The sequence below is a fragment of the Pleurodeles waltl genome, chromosome 6 (genome assembly GCF_031143425.1).
Source record: "Pleurodeles waltl isolate 20211129_DDA chromosome 6, aPleWal1.hap1.20221129, whole genome shotgun sequence".
NCBI classification, from domain to species: Eukaryota; Metazoa; Chordata; class Amphibia; order Caudata; family Salamandridae; genus Pleurodeles; species Pleurodeles waltl.
The window spans coordinates 781272527-781287670 of record NC_090445.1 but is presented as its reverse complement, the minus strand read 5'-3'; the positions used below and the strand labels follow the sequence as shown (position 1 = coordinate 781287670).

The window sequence follows — 15144 nt, the reverse complement described above, 5'->3', positions numbered from 1 at the left end:
TGTATCTATTTAAAAGTGTCTTATTGACAGCTAAACTTTATCCTTTTTCATTTCAGAAACTCCAATGAATGGTCTTTTGTCATAACTTCCTGACTTGACGAATTTATCTGTTGGGTGAATCTGGTGCCTTCAAACAAATATGTAGCAGATGGCTGTGACCTCACTCCATTTGTTCCCTCTGTCCGCTCCGTTTATGATTACGGATCCTTTTCTTTAAAGCTGAACTTGTGTAGTCCTTTTAAAGTTGAGTTCATGAGGCACTTGTTGGCTGGGAAATCACCATGAGTAGTAATTTAGGAAAAGACAAAGACTCCAAGGAAAAGGATCCTAAAGTCCCAATAGTTAAGGAAAGAGAGAAAGAGGCCAAGGCTTCCGGTGGGTTTGGCAAGGACAGCAAGGATAAGGAGCCCAAGACCAAAGGGAAAGATGCCAAAGAAGGAAAGAAAGAACCCAGTGGTGCTCAGCCAGGGGTTGCTTTTTCAGTGGACAACACAATAAAACGTCCGAATCCAGCACCTGCAAATCGCAAAAAAGCGAGCAATGCAGAGGTTATCAAAGAGCTCAACAAGTGCCGGGAAGAGAATTCTATGCGGTTGGACTTGTCCAAGAGGTCAATACATATGCTTCCGCCGTCCATTAAAGAGTTGACCCAATTAACAGAACTGTATCTGTACAGTAACAAGCTGCAGTCTCTCCCAGCAGAGGTGGGCTGTCTGGTGAATCTGCAGACACTGGCCCTGAGTGAAAACTCGCTTACCAGTTTGCCAGAATCTCTTGATTCATTGAAGAAACTGCGCATGCTTGACCTGCGGCACAACAAACTACGAGAAATCCCTGCTGTGGTGTACAGGCTAAGTTCCCTTACCACTCTCTATTTACGTTTCAACCGCATTACTACTGTTGAGAAGGACTTCAAAAATTTATCCAAGCTCACAATGCTTAGCATCCGGGAGAACAAAATCAAGCAACTGCCTGCTGAAATTGGTAAGGGGCCTTGCTCTTTGGCTGTTTCTGACTGTAAATCCAATGTACTTTTTTGCTATACCTGGCTTGTTTTTGTATTGTGCTGATTCCTTTGACATTGTACATAACACTGTGAAATTATTGTGTGAATTACAAACTGACCTAGTTATTGAATTTGGAGATGCTCAACCGTACATCATTAAAATAAGCCCAACTAAGGCATGCATGCGCTTCCTTAATAGGGAGGAAACACCGATCAAGTTGTTTTTCCTCTGGGAATCTTGAAATTGTTTACTGAATTAAGGCTAGAGATTAATGTATATTTTCAGTAGGCTACCATGCTTTCGTAGTTCGTGCCGATTGTTGTGATTTTAGTAATTTTCAGTTGCTTTGCATCATTTTCAGTAGGGCACCATGCTCTGTTAACATAATTTTAACCAATTTAATCTTGATGAGCCAAAAAGGGAACCATAAGTGATTCTTTTAGTGAAAAGGTCTGCTTGCACATGGTTCCTGTTCAATCAGTTTAATCCCCGTTTTGGGACTTCTCAATTTATGATTCCTTGGAAAGGTCCTTCATACTCTCTCTCTTAAAGGCATCTCCTGACCATTTAGCATTTCCTCTGCTACTAAATACTCTTTGCCACTAAATTCAGTTGAAAAGCTATGCTTTTTTAGCTTGACTTGAATTGTATTTTGGCTGTTTCCCAGTTTGTTAAACTTGATCCCATGTTCCCTCGCCTAACGTCTGTTTCATAACACATCTAAGTTTAGCATCAACTCTTGTATAGACTTACTTTGGCCTATAAAACATTTTCTCGTGTATTTAAATAGTCTTGAGCCTTTTTCCAAGAAGAATTCTTTCAAATGGGCACTCTAAACACATTTTCTTTTTACTTAGTCCTATTCCTTGCACTCCAGCTAAATTAATTCAGAATTATATTTGTTCCCTATTAAAACAAAGCATGGTACCATTGTTTCTATTTTTCACGTCTTCTAGTTTTTATTAAGTTAATTTGGCTTACATTCATTTGCTTTCTTGACTTTACTGTGTTTTCATTCTGCTCTTCCAGTTCAGCCAGGCCTTCTAATTTCAGATTTAACTCACTAGTCAAACCCACCAGTTTGAGATGGATTTCCTTCACTCCAGATTTATTTCTTCATTCACATCAAAATCTTTGGTCTTTCTCATGTTTATTACATCCCACCAAAAGTTAAAATATTTGCATTGTCTGGGGAGACCTATAGGTTTTACCAAGCATGGTTTTGCTCAGACTGTATATTCTTTGTATGTACTTTGTTTTCCTCATTATTCTTTCTCATATTCACACACATACTTGTTTTTTTTGGTTTTCTTCTACAGTTTATCTCTTTTTTTCTCAGTTGTCTTCCTTTTTTACGGGGAGACTTACAATATATCTAAATCTCTACATGTACCTTATATCTCATGTAGTTTCTGTATTTTTTGTCTTTACATCTGTGATGTTTTTGTGACTGTACTTCTGAAGATGGTGGTTTTGTGCCTTTTCTAGCTTATTTCTTGTCAGAGAACATTTCTTTTGTAGTCCCCTTTATTGGCCTGTGATGGCTCTTCACAAGAAGTGTCTAGTATAGTTGTGATGTTACTATTTGGTCCATTTCTTGTAATTCAATGTTTATCTCCCTGCTGATTGTTTTTGTAACTCATAGTTTCCTCTTTAATTTCCTCAGTGTCTTTTTAGGATTTCATTAGAAAATTAGTGTATTGTGGATTCAGTTCATGAACAAAAACAGCAGTGTCTAGCTGCCTGTTATGTTTTGTGGACCTTTTTTCTTTTTCTTTCTTCTTTTGGAGGAATTAAACAACTGCTGTCTCTTAATTATGTCATCCTCTGAACATTGAGGGTCATTCCTTCTTGTGCAGGTATTGCATAGTCTGTCTGCTCTTCTCATTGTTTGAATTTATCTTTTATTAAAGCTCAGAATATGACAAAGCTTTCCTTTTGTTGTAAAGCACTCACTAAACCCAATTACTGAACGTTGTAGAAACTGAAAAGTAACTTAGAGGTTTTGTAAAAGAGTGTTTTTAATTTGTAACTGAGTCCTATCACCAAAAGTAACAGTAGGTCTTTTAGAATTGATAGTGGAGAAAGATTAGCTTTATCTCAAAGTTCGACCGTTTTATCAGCAGAACATAGGCCGCAGAAATGCCAAAGTAGTACTATGCTTATTGCGACAATTGTCCCTAAAATCACTATACATTCTAAACATTTCCCATCAGAATGACCCACATTTCTCACAGATCTTAAAGAATTATTCAGTCCAACTAATGTACTTACAGCCAGCAGATCTGGGATAATTTGATTGCTCCATTATCATATAAAAGTTTAGAAAGTAAGAAAAAAAAAACAGTACACAGGCCATGTGAGATAAAGATAATACATTAATTTTGCAATGTATGCTTTGTATCATTAACCCTTTTGGTAGGTTTAACATTCTCTTTAAACAGCTACTCTACTGGATGCAAAATATCACTTTTTTCTGTACAAAATATCACAAGTCTGTAAACTGCTAAAAGAGATGTAGTGCAAAAATGCTTTTAAAAGAAGTGCAAAGGATAGGCCTCCATGTATGGAATGCAACTTTACACGGGAACTGGACTGTTGAAATGGCTCTTGATTATATAATTTTTATATGTTCATTCCAGTTTAAACTTGTAAAAAAGCATTTATATATTCTAACTTGTATTTTTATAATTCTAAAAACCAGCTAAGTGGGACAGTCTTCTGAAGACCCATAGGGATGTAGCTGCAGATACACATGCTGTGCACATCCCGCCATCTAGTGTTGGGCTCGGAGTGTTACAAGTTGTTTTTCTTCAAAGAAGTTTTTTTCGAGTCACGAGATCGAGGGACTCCTCCCCTTTCGGCTCCATTGCGCATGGGCGTCGACTCCATCTTAGATTGTTTTCTTTCCGCCATTGGGTTCGGACGTGTTCCATTTCGCTCCGCGTCTCGGTTCGGAAAGTTAGTTAAAATCTCGGAAAATTCGACGGTATTGTTTGCGTTCGGTATCGGGCTAGTTACAACAGATCAACACCGATTTCGGAAGAGCTCCGGTGGCCCTTTGGGGTTTTCGATTCCCCAGCGGGGCCTGGTTGGCCCGACCACGTGCGTCTTCAAGGCTAATGGAACGGACCCCATTCCGCTTCTGCCCCGAATGTCACAACAAGTATCCTTATACAGATCAGCATTTGGTCTGTAATTTGTGTTTGTCTTCAGAACACAAAGAGGATACTTGTGAGGCCTGTCGAGCGTTTCGGTCGAGGAAGACGTTAAGAGACTGAAGAGCAAGAAGACTACAAATGGCGTCGGTGCGGACAGGACAACGACACTTGGAGGAAGAGGAAGAAACCTTCTCCATCGCAGACTCTGACTCTGACGAGGTCGATCCCGAACAGACGCCGAAAACCGTGAGTAAGATGTCACAACACAAAACTCACGGAAAAACCGCTAAAGCCCAGTGGACGCCACCGCCAGCAGGCCAGGGCTTAACCCGAAAAATAGGTGACCAACCATCGGCACCGAAAAAGGGCATGCATGTCTCTAAGTCATCTGACTCCGGTCGAGATACCGGCACAGAGCAGACTCGACCCCGAGACACCAGGTGAGAGCAATCTTGACACCGAGAGGGCGGCACCGAAATGAATCGGCATCGAGAGATCAGTACGCCGAAAATTTAAAAAAGTGTCTTCAGAGCTGAAAAAGACTGCCGAAAAAGTTTCCATACCGAAACATCCGGCCTCGGAACCGAAATAGAGTTCCTACACCGAGGGACAGGGCCTGTCCTCACAGATGCAAGGACACAGATTCGGACAGGAACTAGAGGCAGTGGAGCCAGATTACACTCAAAGAAGGCTCCACATTCAAAAGGACACAGGGAAGATCAGTACTCTCCCTCCAATACGAATGAAAAGAAAACTTGCCTTCCAATAGAAAGACAAGCAGCCACAGGCAAAGGTGGCAAGACAAGTGACTCCGCCACCATCTCCACAACGCTCACCACAACTATCACCAGTAGCCACTCCACCAATGATGGAGTCCCCAACTCAAACAGGGATGAGTCAGGATGATCCCGACGCATGGGATCTTTATGATGCGCCTGTATCTGATAACAGTCCCGACTGTTATCCAGTGAGACCGTCACCACCTGAGGACAGCACTGCCTACACACAGGTGGTGTCAAGAGCAGCTGCATTTCATAATGTCACTCTGCACGCAGAACCTATAGAGGGTGACTTTCTCTTTAATACACTGTCGTCTACACATAGCCAGTACCAGAGTCTCCCTATGTTACCAGGAATGCTCAAACACTTCAAACAAGTGTTTCAGGAGCCTGTGAAGGGAAGGGCCATAACTCCAAGGGTGGAGAAAAAATACAAAGCGCCACCAACAGACCCTGTGTACGTCACGCAGCAATTAACACCAGACTCCGTGGTAGTAGGGGCAGCTCGTAAAAGGGCGAACTCGCACACCTCAGGAGATGCCCCACCTCCAGACAAAGAAAGTCGCAAGTTCGACGCTGCAGGGGAAAGAGTTGCGGCACAGGCAGCCAACCAATGGCGCATTGCCAACTCACAGGCATTGCTGGCGAGATATGATAGGGCTCATTGGGACGAAATGCAACATTTCATAGAACACCTGCCCAAAGAGTTCCAAAAAAGAGCACAACAAGTGGTGGAGGAAGGCCAGAGTATCTCGAACAATCAGATACGTTCAGCAATGGATGCAGCCAACACAGCTGCTAGGACTGTAAATACAGCAGTGACCATATGGAGGCACGCATGGCTAAGAACCTCAGGGTTCAAGCCGGAAATACAACAAGCAGTCCTGAATATGCCCTTTAACGGACAGTAGTTGTTTGGGCCGGAGGTGGACACTGCCATAGAAAAACTTAAAAAGGACACAGATACGGCCAAAGCCATGGGCGCACTCTACTCCCCACAGAGCAGAGGCACATTTCGGAAAACACATTTTTGAGGGGGGGTTTCGGGGACAGAGCACAGAACCCTCACCCTCACAAACAAGACCCACTTATCAAAGTCAGTATCAGCGAGGAAGTTTTAGGGGACAATACAGAGGAGGACAGTTCCCAAAGAGTAGAGGGAAGTTCCAGAGCCCCAAAACTCCACAAAATAAACAGTGACTTCTACATCACAAATCCCCAACACATGACACCAGTGGGGGGGGGGGGAGACTAATCAATTTCTACGACAACTGGGAAGAAATAACAACAGACACGTGGGTCCTAGTCATTATCCAGCATGGTTATTGCATAGAATTTCTTCAATTACCTCCAAATGTCCCACCGAAAACACACAACATGTCCAAACAACACATGGATCTCTTACAACTGGAGGTTCAAGCGTTATTGCAAAAAGAGGCAATAGAGCTAGTACCAATTCATCAGAAAGGAACAGGAGTGTAAACCCTGTACTTTCTCATACCCAAAAAAGACAAGACTCTAAGACCTATACTAGATCTCAGAACATTAAACATATACATCAAATCGGATCACTTTCACATGGTGACACTGCAAGACGTGATCCCATTGCTCAAACAACAAGACTACATGACAACACTAGACCTCAAGGATGCGTATTTCTATATATACCTATACATCCTTCCCACAGAAAGTACTTAAGGTTTGTAATCCAAGGGGTACATTACCAGTTCAAAGTGTTGCCATTCGGGATAACAACAGCGCCAAGAGTTTTTACAAAATGCCTGGCAGTGGTGGCAGCTCATATCAGAAGGCAGCAAATACATGTGTTTCCGTACCTAGACGATTGGTTAATCAAAACCAATACGCAAGAACGGTGTTCACAACAGACAAAGTATGTTATAGAAACCCTTCACAAGCTAGGTTTCTCACTCAACTACAACAAATCACACCTACAGCCGTGTCAGATACAACAATACTTAGGAGCAACAATCAACACAACAGAAGGGATTGCCACTCCAATTCCACAAAGGGTACAGGCATTTCAGAACGTAATACAAGCCATGCACCCAAATCAAAATGTACAGGTAAAATTAGTGATGAAACTACTAGGCATGATGTCCTCATGCATAGCCATTGTCCCAAACGCAAGATTGCAAATGCGGCCCTTACAACAGTGCCTAGCATCACAATGGTCACAAGTACAGGGTCAACTTCAAGATCTAGTGTTGATAGACCGCCAAACATACACCTCGCTTCAATGGTGGAACACTATAAATTTAAACAAAGGGCGGCCTATTCAAGACCCAGTGCCTCAATACGTAATCACAACGGATGCCTCCAAGATAGGGTGGGGAGCACACCTCAACCAACACAGCATCCAAGGACAATGGGACACTCAGCAGAGACAGTTTCACCTAAATCACTTAGAACTCCTAGCAGTATTTCTAGCGCTGAAAGCATTTCAACCTATAATAACCCACAAACACATTCTTGTCAAAACAGACAACATGACAACGATGTATTATCTGAACAAACAGGGAGGAACACACTCGACACAGTTGTGTCTCTTCGCACAGAAAATATGGCATTGGGCGATTCACAACCACATTCATCTAATAGCGCAGTTCATACCTGGAATTCAAAACCAGTTAGCAGACAATCTCTCTCGGGATCATCAACCGATCCACGAATGGGAAATTCATCCCCAAATACTAAAGACTTACTTCCAAAGGTGGGGAACACCGCAAATAGACCTATTTGCAACAAAAGAAAACGCAAAATGCCAAAACTTCGCATCCAGGTACCCACAGGCTCACTCTCAGGGCAATGCGTTATGGATGAATTGGTCAGGGATATTTGCATACGCTTTTCCCCCTCTCCCACTCCTTCCATATCTAGTAAACAAATTGAGTCAAAACAAACTCAAACTCATACTAATAGCACCAACTTGGGCACGACAACCTTGGTACACAACACTACTAGACCTCTCAGTAGTGCCCCATATCAAACTTCCAAACAGACCAGATCTGTTAACTCAACACAAACAACAGATCAGACACCCAAATCCAGCATCGCTGAATGTAGCAATTTGGCTCCTGAAGTCTTAGAATTCGGGCATCTAGACCTTGCACAAGAATGTATGGAGGTCATAAAACAAGCGAGAAAACCAACCACAAGACATTGCTATGCAAATAAGTGGAAAAGATTTGTTTATTACTGCCATAATAATCACATTCAACCATTACACGCATCTGCTAAAGACATCGTAAGTTACCTACTACACTTACAAAAGTCAAAGTTAGCTTTTTCATCCATAAAAATACATCTCACCGCAATTTCAGCTTATCTGCAAATTACGCATTCAACTTCATTATTCAGGGTCCCAGTCATAAAAGCATTTATGGAGGGTCTGAAAAGAATTATCCCACCAAGAACACCACCAGTTCCTTCGTGGAATCTCAACATTGTCTTAACACGACTTATGGGTCCACCTTTTGAACCCATGCACTCATGTGAGATACAGTACTTAACATGGAAAGTAGCATTTCTGATAGCTATCACATCTCTCAGAAGAGTAAGTGAAATACAAGCATTTACTATACAAGAACCCTTTATTCAGATACATAAACATAAAGTAGTTCTACGAACAAATCCTAAATTCTTACCTAAGGTCATATCACCGTTCCACTTAAATCAAAAAGTGGAACTCCCAGTTTTCTTTCCAGAACCAGATTCTGTAGCTGAGAGAGCATTACATACATTAGACATTAAAAGGCCTCTAATGTACTACATAGATAGAACAAAACAAATTTGCAAAACAAAACAATTGTTTGTTGCATTCCAAAAACCTCATACAGGGAATCCAATATCCAGACAAGGCATTGCCAGATGGATAGTTAAATGTATTCAAACCTGTTATATAAAAGCAAAAAGAGAACTGCCTATTACACCAAAGGCACACTCAACTAGAAAGAAAGGTGCTACCATGGCCTTTCTAGGAAACATACCAATGACTGAAATCTGTAAGGCAGCCACATGGTCTACGCCTCATACATTTACCAAGCATTACTGCGTGGATGTGTTAACAACACAGCAAGCCACAGTACGACAAGCAGTATTACGGACTTTATTTCAAACAACTTCAACTCCTACAGGCTGAACCACCGCTTTTGGGGAGATAACTGCTTACTAGTCTATGCACAGCATGTGTATCTGCAGCTACACATGCCATCGAACAGAAAATGTCACTTACCCAGTGTACATCTGTTCGTGGCATGAGACACTGCAGATTCACATGCGCCCTCCCACCTCCCAGGGAGCCCGTAGCCGTTTTAAGTTGAGAAAAAATTAGACTTGTACATTTGTAGATTTGTAAATATATCACTTCTAAACACATTATGTACATACATATTTACTCCATTGCATGGGCACTATTACTAGATAGACAACTCCTACCTCACCCTCTGCGGGGAAAACAATCTAAGATGGAGTCAACGCCCATGCGCAATGGAGCCGAAAGGGGAGGAGTCCCTCGATCTCGTGACTTGAAAAAGACTTCTTCGAAGAAAAACAACTTGTAACACTCCGAGCCCAACACTAGATGGTGGGATGTGCACAGCATGTGAATCTGCAGCGTCTCATGCCATGAACAGATGTACACTGGGTAAGTGACATTATATATATATATATATATATATATATATATATATATATATATCTATATATATATATATATATATATATATCTTTATAGGAAGGTGATCAGAGGGATCCGTTTCTATTTGAGTCCAATGTGGTGTATTTAATGCTTGAATTAATGTCATTAAACTCCAATGAATCCATGATCACAGTTTTCCCCCTAATCTCCCTCTTTTAACTATATCAAATGGTGTCCAGAAGTCCACAAAACAGCAGCATAACCTTTGATTTTTTTGTCAGTGGACTTCTTCAAAATTGCCTATACGGCAAAGCAGTGATCTCCTTGTTCTATGGGTAAACAGTTAAATTGGATACCCATTGTTTGAGCTTCAAATATTTTTGGAGAAGGTCTCCTTTGAGAGATCTAAAGGGCTGATTAGCCTATAATTTGTTGGGGTAATCCCGTTCCCCTTTATGCAGTAACTGTTTAATGATGGACGCCCTTCAAGTTTCAGGGATTTTACCCATTTCTGCTATCCATTGAAATCAAAGTTTACGATTTTCCACCCACCATACAGAGTTGACTTTGTGGCTGCAGATATACTGCTAGGCTCAGCAGCCCTACTCAATTAGAGTGACATTTTTTCTTTTATAATTTTCAAAGCGAATAACAGTTATCTCTTTACCTATTTCATACTTATTATCCAGTGCGTTAACGGAGGGGGAGCCATGTAAATTTTTAACATGTGCAACTTAATCTTCTTCAGCTATCTGATGTTTCCCATACCCTGCATGAGTGCCAAATGTTTATTAATCCCCCCAAAAAATTCTGGTCGCTCATCTGTATCATCTCCAACATTCCAATCCATTTCATATTTGGTCGTGAAAGGGCTCTCTCCCAGTTCTGATAAAGACCTTGTACTGCTGTTTCAGCTTTAGTATATGATCAGAATTTGCAGCATCTGATCCTCTCCTACAAGCAAGCTGTTATTATTATTTTGTTCTGTCTTGAGTTCCCTACAATCTTGGTCAAACCACCCCAGTGATCCATGCTAGGGTGGGCACCATTCTCATTACTATCAGTGCTTCTCTGCGTTTGGAAACATGCCTGCACATTGTAAAGAAGGCAGATCAAGCTAATTTATTTATCTATATAGATGGAAATGGTTTAATTGGTTTATGGGTGAATTAAAGTTCATTCAGAACCTGAAGGTGCCTAATAGCTAGTTATGTTTTTATTCTTCTTGGAAAATTCAGTTCTAGTAATAGCACATTATTCACTACTACTGCTTCTTTTAAAAGAAGTGTACCATGTAATACCCAATGATCCCTATTTTCATGCTGAGTTGCATTAAAATCCTGTAACAATTTAAAAAACTCGTATGAAAGAAATGCATAATCAATGAGGCAGTGAGGAGACGTAAACCAAAAGGTTTCTTCTTCTGGTTTATCCAGATCGAAATAACCATTTAGGCTTATTAGTCCATTTCTGCCTACCCAGTCACACATAATACTTGCATCATCTTTCAAAGATGGCTCTGGAGGGCAAACTGCATTTGGAATATAATTTATTTCAAGAGTGTCATGTTGTATATCATCTAATTTCCTCTGGTACAACTTCAGATTAAAGTCTCCTGCCTTAATCGATATGCCATCTGGATAACCTGACCTTGGTTTGCATAGCATAATTTCTGATTTCTCCAAAAGCAGGGTCAGTCTTAATTTTAACTCCTTTATGTAGAGATATGCTCACTTAAATATAATGTACCCCACAATCCTGATCTGTTTGCACTTCGACATCTGTATGTATATTTGTAACCACTCACTTTACACTTCAGTTATTTCACTTCAGTTTTTTCAGATTACATATTATCCTTGTAGAAATTAGTGTGAGAAGGCCCCTACACAGTCTCCCCTCACCACGAGCATGGCCTGGTTTACACATTGATACAAAGCCATTCATATTCCCTTGCAGAATAATGTGATATTCATATAACAGATACTCATACTTTCCCGCCTTTACACACTGCGAAAAGCCACATATATTCCAACAACAATCTTTTAGGTTGCAAGAGTATTTCGAGTCTTATATGGAAAAATGTGGGTTCAACCAGGGTTCAGCATCACCATAATCGTGCAAAGGGGATTAATGATTATTTGATTCAACCCATCTTTGTGAAACCATGTTCTTATATCCGTCACTAGTTAAAGTGATACCAATTACATCAGGTCATAGCACACAATAACCCTGGCTCTCACATCTAAGGTATTTTTTTTTTTTCTTTTAATTTCCGGTCCTGTTTGACGTACTTGGTTTTCTATTAAATGTCTGTTTTGACAATGCTTCAGTGTCCTGATTGTTCGGTAAATGTGCTTCAGATCCTAGGAAGATCATTAAATCAAAGGAGTTTAGTTCCCTCCCCTCTGCTTTGCATCTTATATTTATTAGCTATAAAATTGGATAGACAATCCACCTTAGTAATCATTTCCCTACCCTCGACAGCACTCCGAAATCCTTCCACTTTCAGATCTGATGAGCTAATATCCATTAAACTTGGGATTTCTTTGAACAGGGGGAGAAGTTTTGGCCTTTTCAGGTGATTTCAATAATTAGGGTACAGATACTGACTACTTCTGATGCCTGTCTAGATATTTGTTCTAGGATTGAAGTTCTGGGTACTCTAGCAGTCTCCATATTTACATTTTGTATCGGATTGCTCACCTATAGGATAGTTGATCTCGTAGCAATTTCTAGCCAATTAATCAAACATTTTATAGAGAGCTGCAAATCACCCATAAGGGTCTTGAGGAGCTAGAACGGTATGCTGCTGCGTGGAGGAATGATCATTTGAACATCCATGTCTTTAGTTTCTCTTCTGAATAGCTGGAGTGACAGTGCAGTCTTGAGATGCAGGGGGGAGGCTGTTACAAGCCTTGGCTGCCAGGTGCGTGAAAGAGCGTCCTGTGCTGTTGGCTTCATGTATCTGTGGGTTGTCTGCGAGGGAGTGAGAAGCTGATCAGAGGTGTCTGGTTGGTGGAAGGTCAGGCGTTTGTTGATGTATGCTGGTCCTTAGTTGTGCAGGGCCGTGTAGGCATGAGTCACCATCTTAAACTGGCATCTGAATTGGGAGCCAGTGTAGTTTTTTGAGATGGGGGTGTGATGTGGATCCTTCCGGGGAGGTCGAGTAGGAGTCTTGCTGCTGAGTTTTGTATTGTCTGAAGTCTCTTCAGGAGGCGTCTATTTTCACTTTAGTACAGTTAAATAGACATCACACGTTTCACTGAAGAATTTTGCCTTGCCTAAAACACCATTTTACCTTGAACTGTTAGTGGTTTAATAGGTTTTAAATGTTTTTTTTTTTTTTGGGGGGGGGGGGGGGAGGATATATGTGTGTGTTTTCTTTTTTTTTTTTTTTTTTTCTCTCTCTCTCTCTCTCTCTCTCTCTCTCTCTCTCTCTCTCTTCTCTCTCTCTCTCTCTCTCTCTCTCTCTCTCTCTCTCTCTCTCTCTCTCTCTCTCTCTCTCTCTCTCTCTCTCTCTCTCTCTCTCTCTCTCTCTCTCTCTCTCATTTTTTTTAACTGACTCTATTGTTAAGCTTGTATTAGAACAGAGGTCTCCAACCAGAGGCTTAGGAGCTAGTGGTACCTCACAAGTACCCTCAAAGTAGCTCTTATGAGGTAAAGCCAACCCAGTAACCCATACTGCTTATCAAAGAAGGCAGCACTGCTAATCTCCAGATCTTTTCAAGTGGCAGCCAGACCAGTGGCAGGTCTCATGATAATATTCAAACACACACTTTGCCAGCCTGTGGGGTGTGCAGCATGGCCATCTCTCTCCATTTTTAATCTAGCAGGAGCTGAGAAGAGCATCGCCTGTGTCCTTAGACAATTAAGAGAGGTGATGAGGTGGGTGGGTAGTAGTAGTGGTGGGTCGTGGGGTGTTGTGTGTGTGTGTGTATATATGTATGTCTGTGTCTGCTGTTGGGTCATCACAATCAGACAGTATTGATCACTGGAAGCTATGCTTGGTATTAAGGACTGGCAAAAGTATATGGTGTCCCCCATCACAAGAGGTTCCTCTCAGGCACAAATATATTCTTTCACGGAATAATAGAGATAATGGCATATCAGTGGTCGTCCTTGATATGTATTGAGCAATCGTGGCCTAGGTGTAGCAAATTGGTTAACATTATTGACATATGAAGAGCACGACTGGCCTAAGTTTAGCCATCTCTGTCACAGCTGTTGCCACCCCTTGCTTTATAATGAGAATAACTAACATATTGTGGGCATCCTAGTTATTATGTTATCTAGCTTTGGCTCGATGGATGCCCTTGTCTAATGGTTAGAATGATTTGCATATTACAGGCATCAGTCGTGCCATGATATTAATCCATGTCATTTGATTGTAATGCCTGGGCATTTGAAGCAGAGTTTGTCCATGTGACACATTTGAACCTTTGATGAAGATGACAACCTGATGTTTGGGCACTGTGCGCTTCCTTAAAACAAACGTTTTGTGAAAGAAAGTTCTGTTTTTCGAGCAAAGGTTTTACATTTGGAAAATTTAGTTTGTTTTCCCAAAATAGATAATAAATTGAGGTAGCTCTGTTTATTGCTTTGGTTATTGCAGGTTGTGGATAGTCTCCTTCATGGGACCTCTTGATAATATGATCCGTCTCTGCTTAAAAAGCCTGAAAAGTGCTGCATTTACTTTTGCTCTTTAGCAGTTCCCCATAGTTGATACTCCATTTTTTTTGCTGGGTGTCTTCTTCCTACATAGAGTAAATCTTTCCCTGCTGTGAGCTAGCTGTACAGTGTTGTTACCAGCTGTCCGTCCTATACCAATTTTATGATATCCGGTCTATAATTCTGTGCTCTGTTGACAGTCCTATTACATTTTAAATTCAAATCATACTGATTAAGTCACTTTATGGAAATGATTACTAGATGCTTTGGACCTTTCTAAATAAGGAAAAGATCATTGCATTGATGTATCTTAACCATAAAAACACATGTGTATACACTTACAGTTCATGGGACCAAACCAGCTGTACCTCCCACCAGCCCATTAAAAGAGGGACGTAGCCAGTACCAAAGCAGGTGTCTTGCAAAGGGCTTAATTTGATAAATGCTAAATTTCCTGCAAGTTCGTCAAACAGCTCCATGAATTTGATAAAACCAAGAGTAGACTAAACATACCAGGTCTTTATCAACTTACATGCAGGCCCATCAAATAGTGCTAAAGTCCAAAATCAAATGTTTTGACCCCTTTTTCATTCCCCCCACCCCCATTGGATTTGCATGAAACTAAATATTACAGCATGGGCCTATCTTGCTAACTATGTTCCTGGTTTGATGCAGATCATTGAAACAGAACTAAAGATACAATAAAAAAAACATGTATTGCCCTGTGGTCAACTCTGCTTGAAGCATGGCATTGAAATGTATGGATTGGTGCAAAGCTTGACATACAAATAGAAAACCAGTCCTCCAGGCTTCTGACAAATTGTGTGCAGATTTGTCACTTATCGCTGTTGTGATTAGCAATTGCATCCTTC

General features: G+C 41.0%; 1 protein-coding gene across 4 annotated transcripts in view; it reads left to right on the top strand.

Moving 5' to 3' along the window:
• Positions 1-15144, top strand: part of SHOC2 (SHOC2 leucine rich repeat scaffold protein) — a 401285-nt gene that overhangs the window by 131212 nt on the left and 254929 nt on the right. For all 4 annotated transcript variants that reach the window (XM_069239398.1, XM_069239395.1, XM_069239396.1 and 1 more), the window contains one exon: positions 57-984. In XM_069239398.1, coding sequence (XP_069095499.1) covers positions 282-984 — 703 coding nt within the window. In that variant the 5' untranslated portion in view covers positions 57-281. The remainder of the gene's footprint in view (positions 1-56; positions 985-15144) is intronic.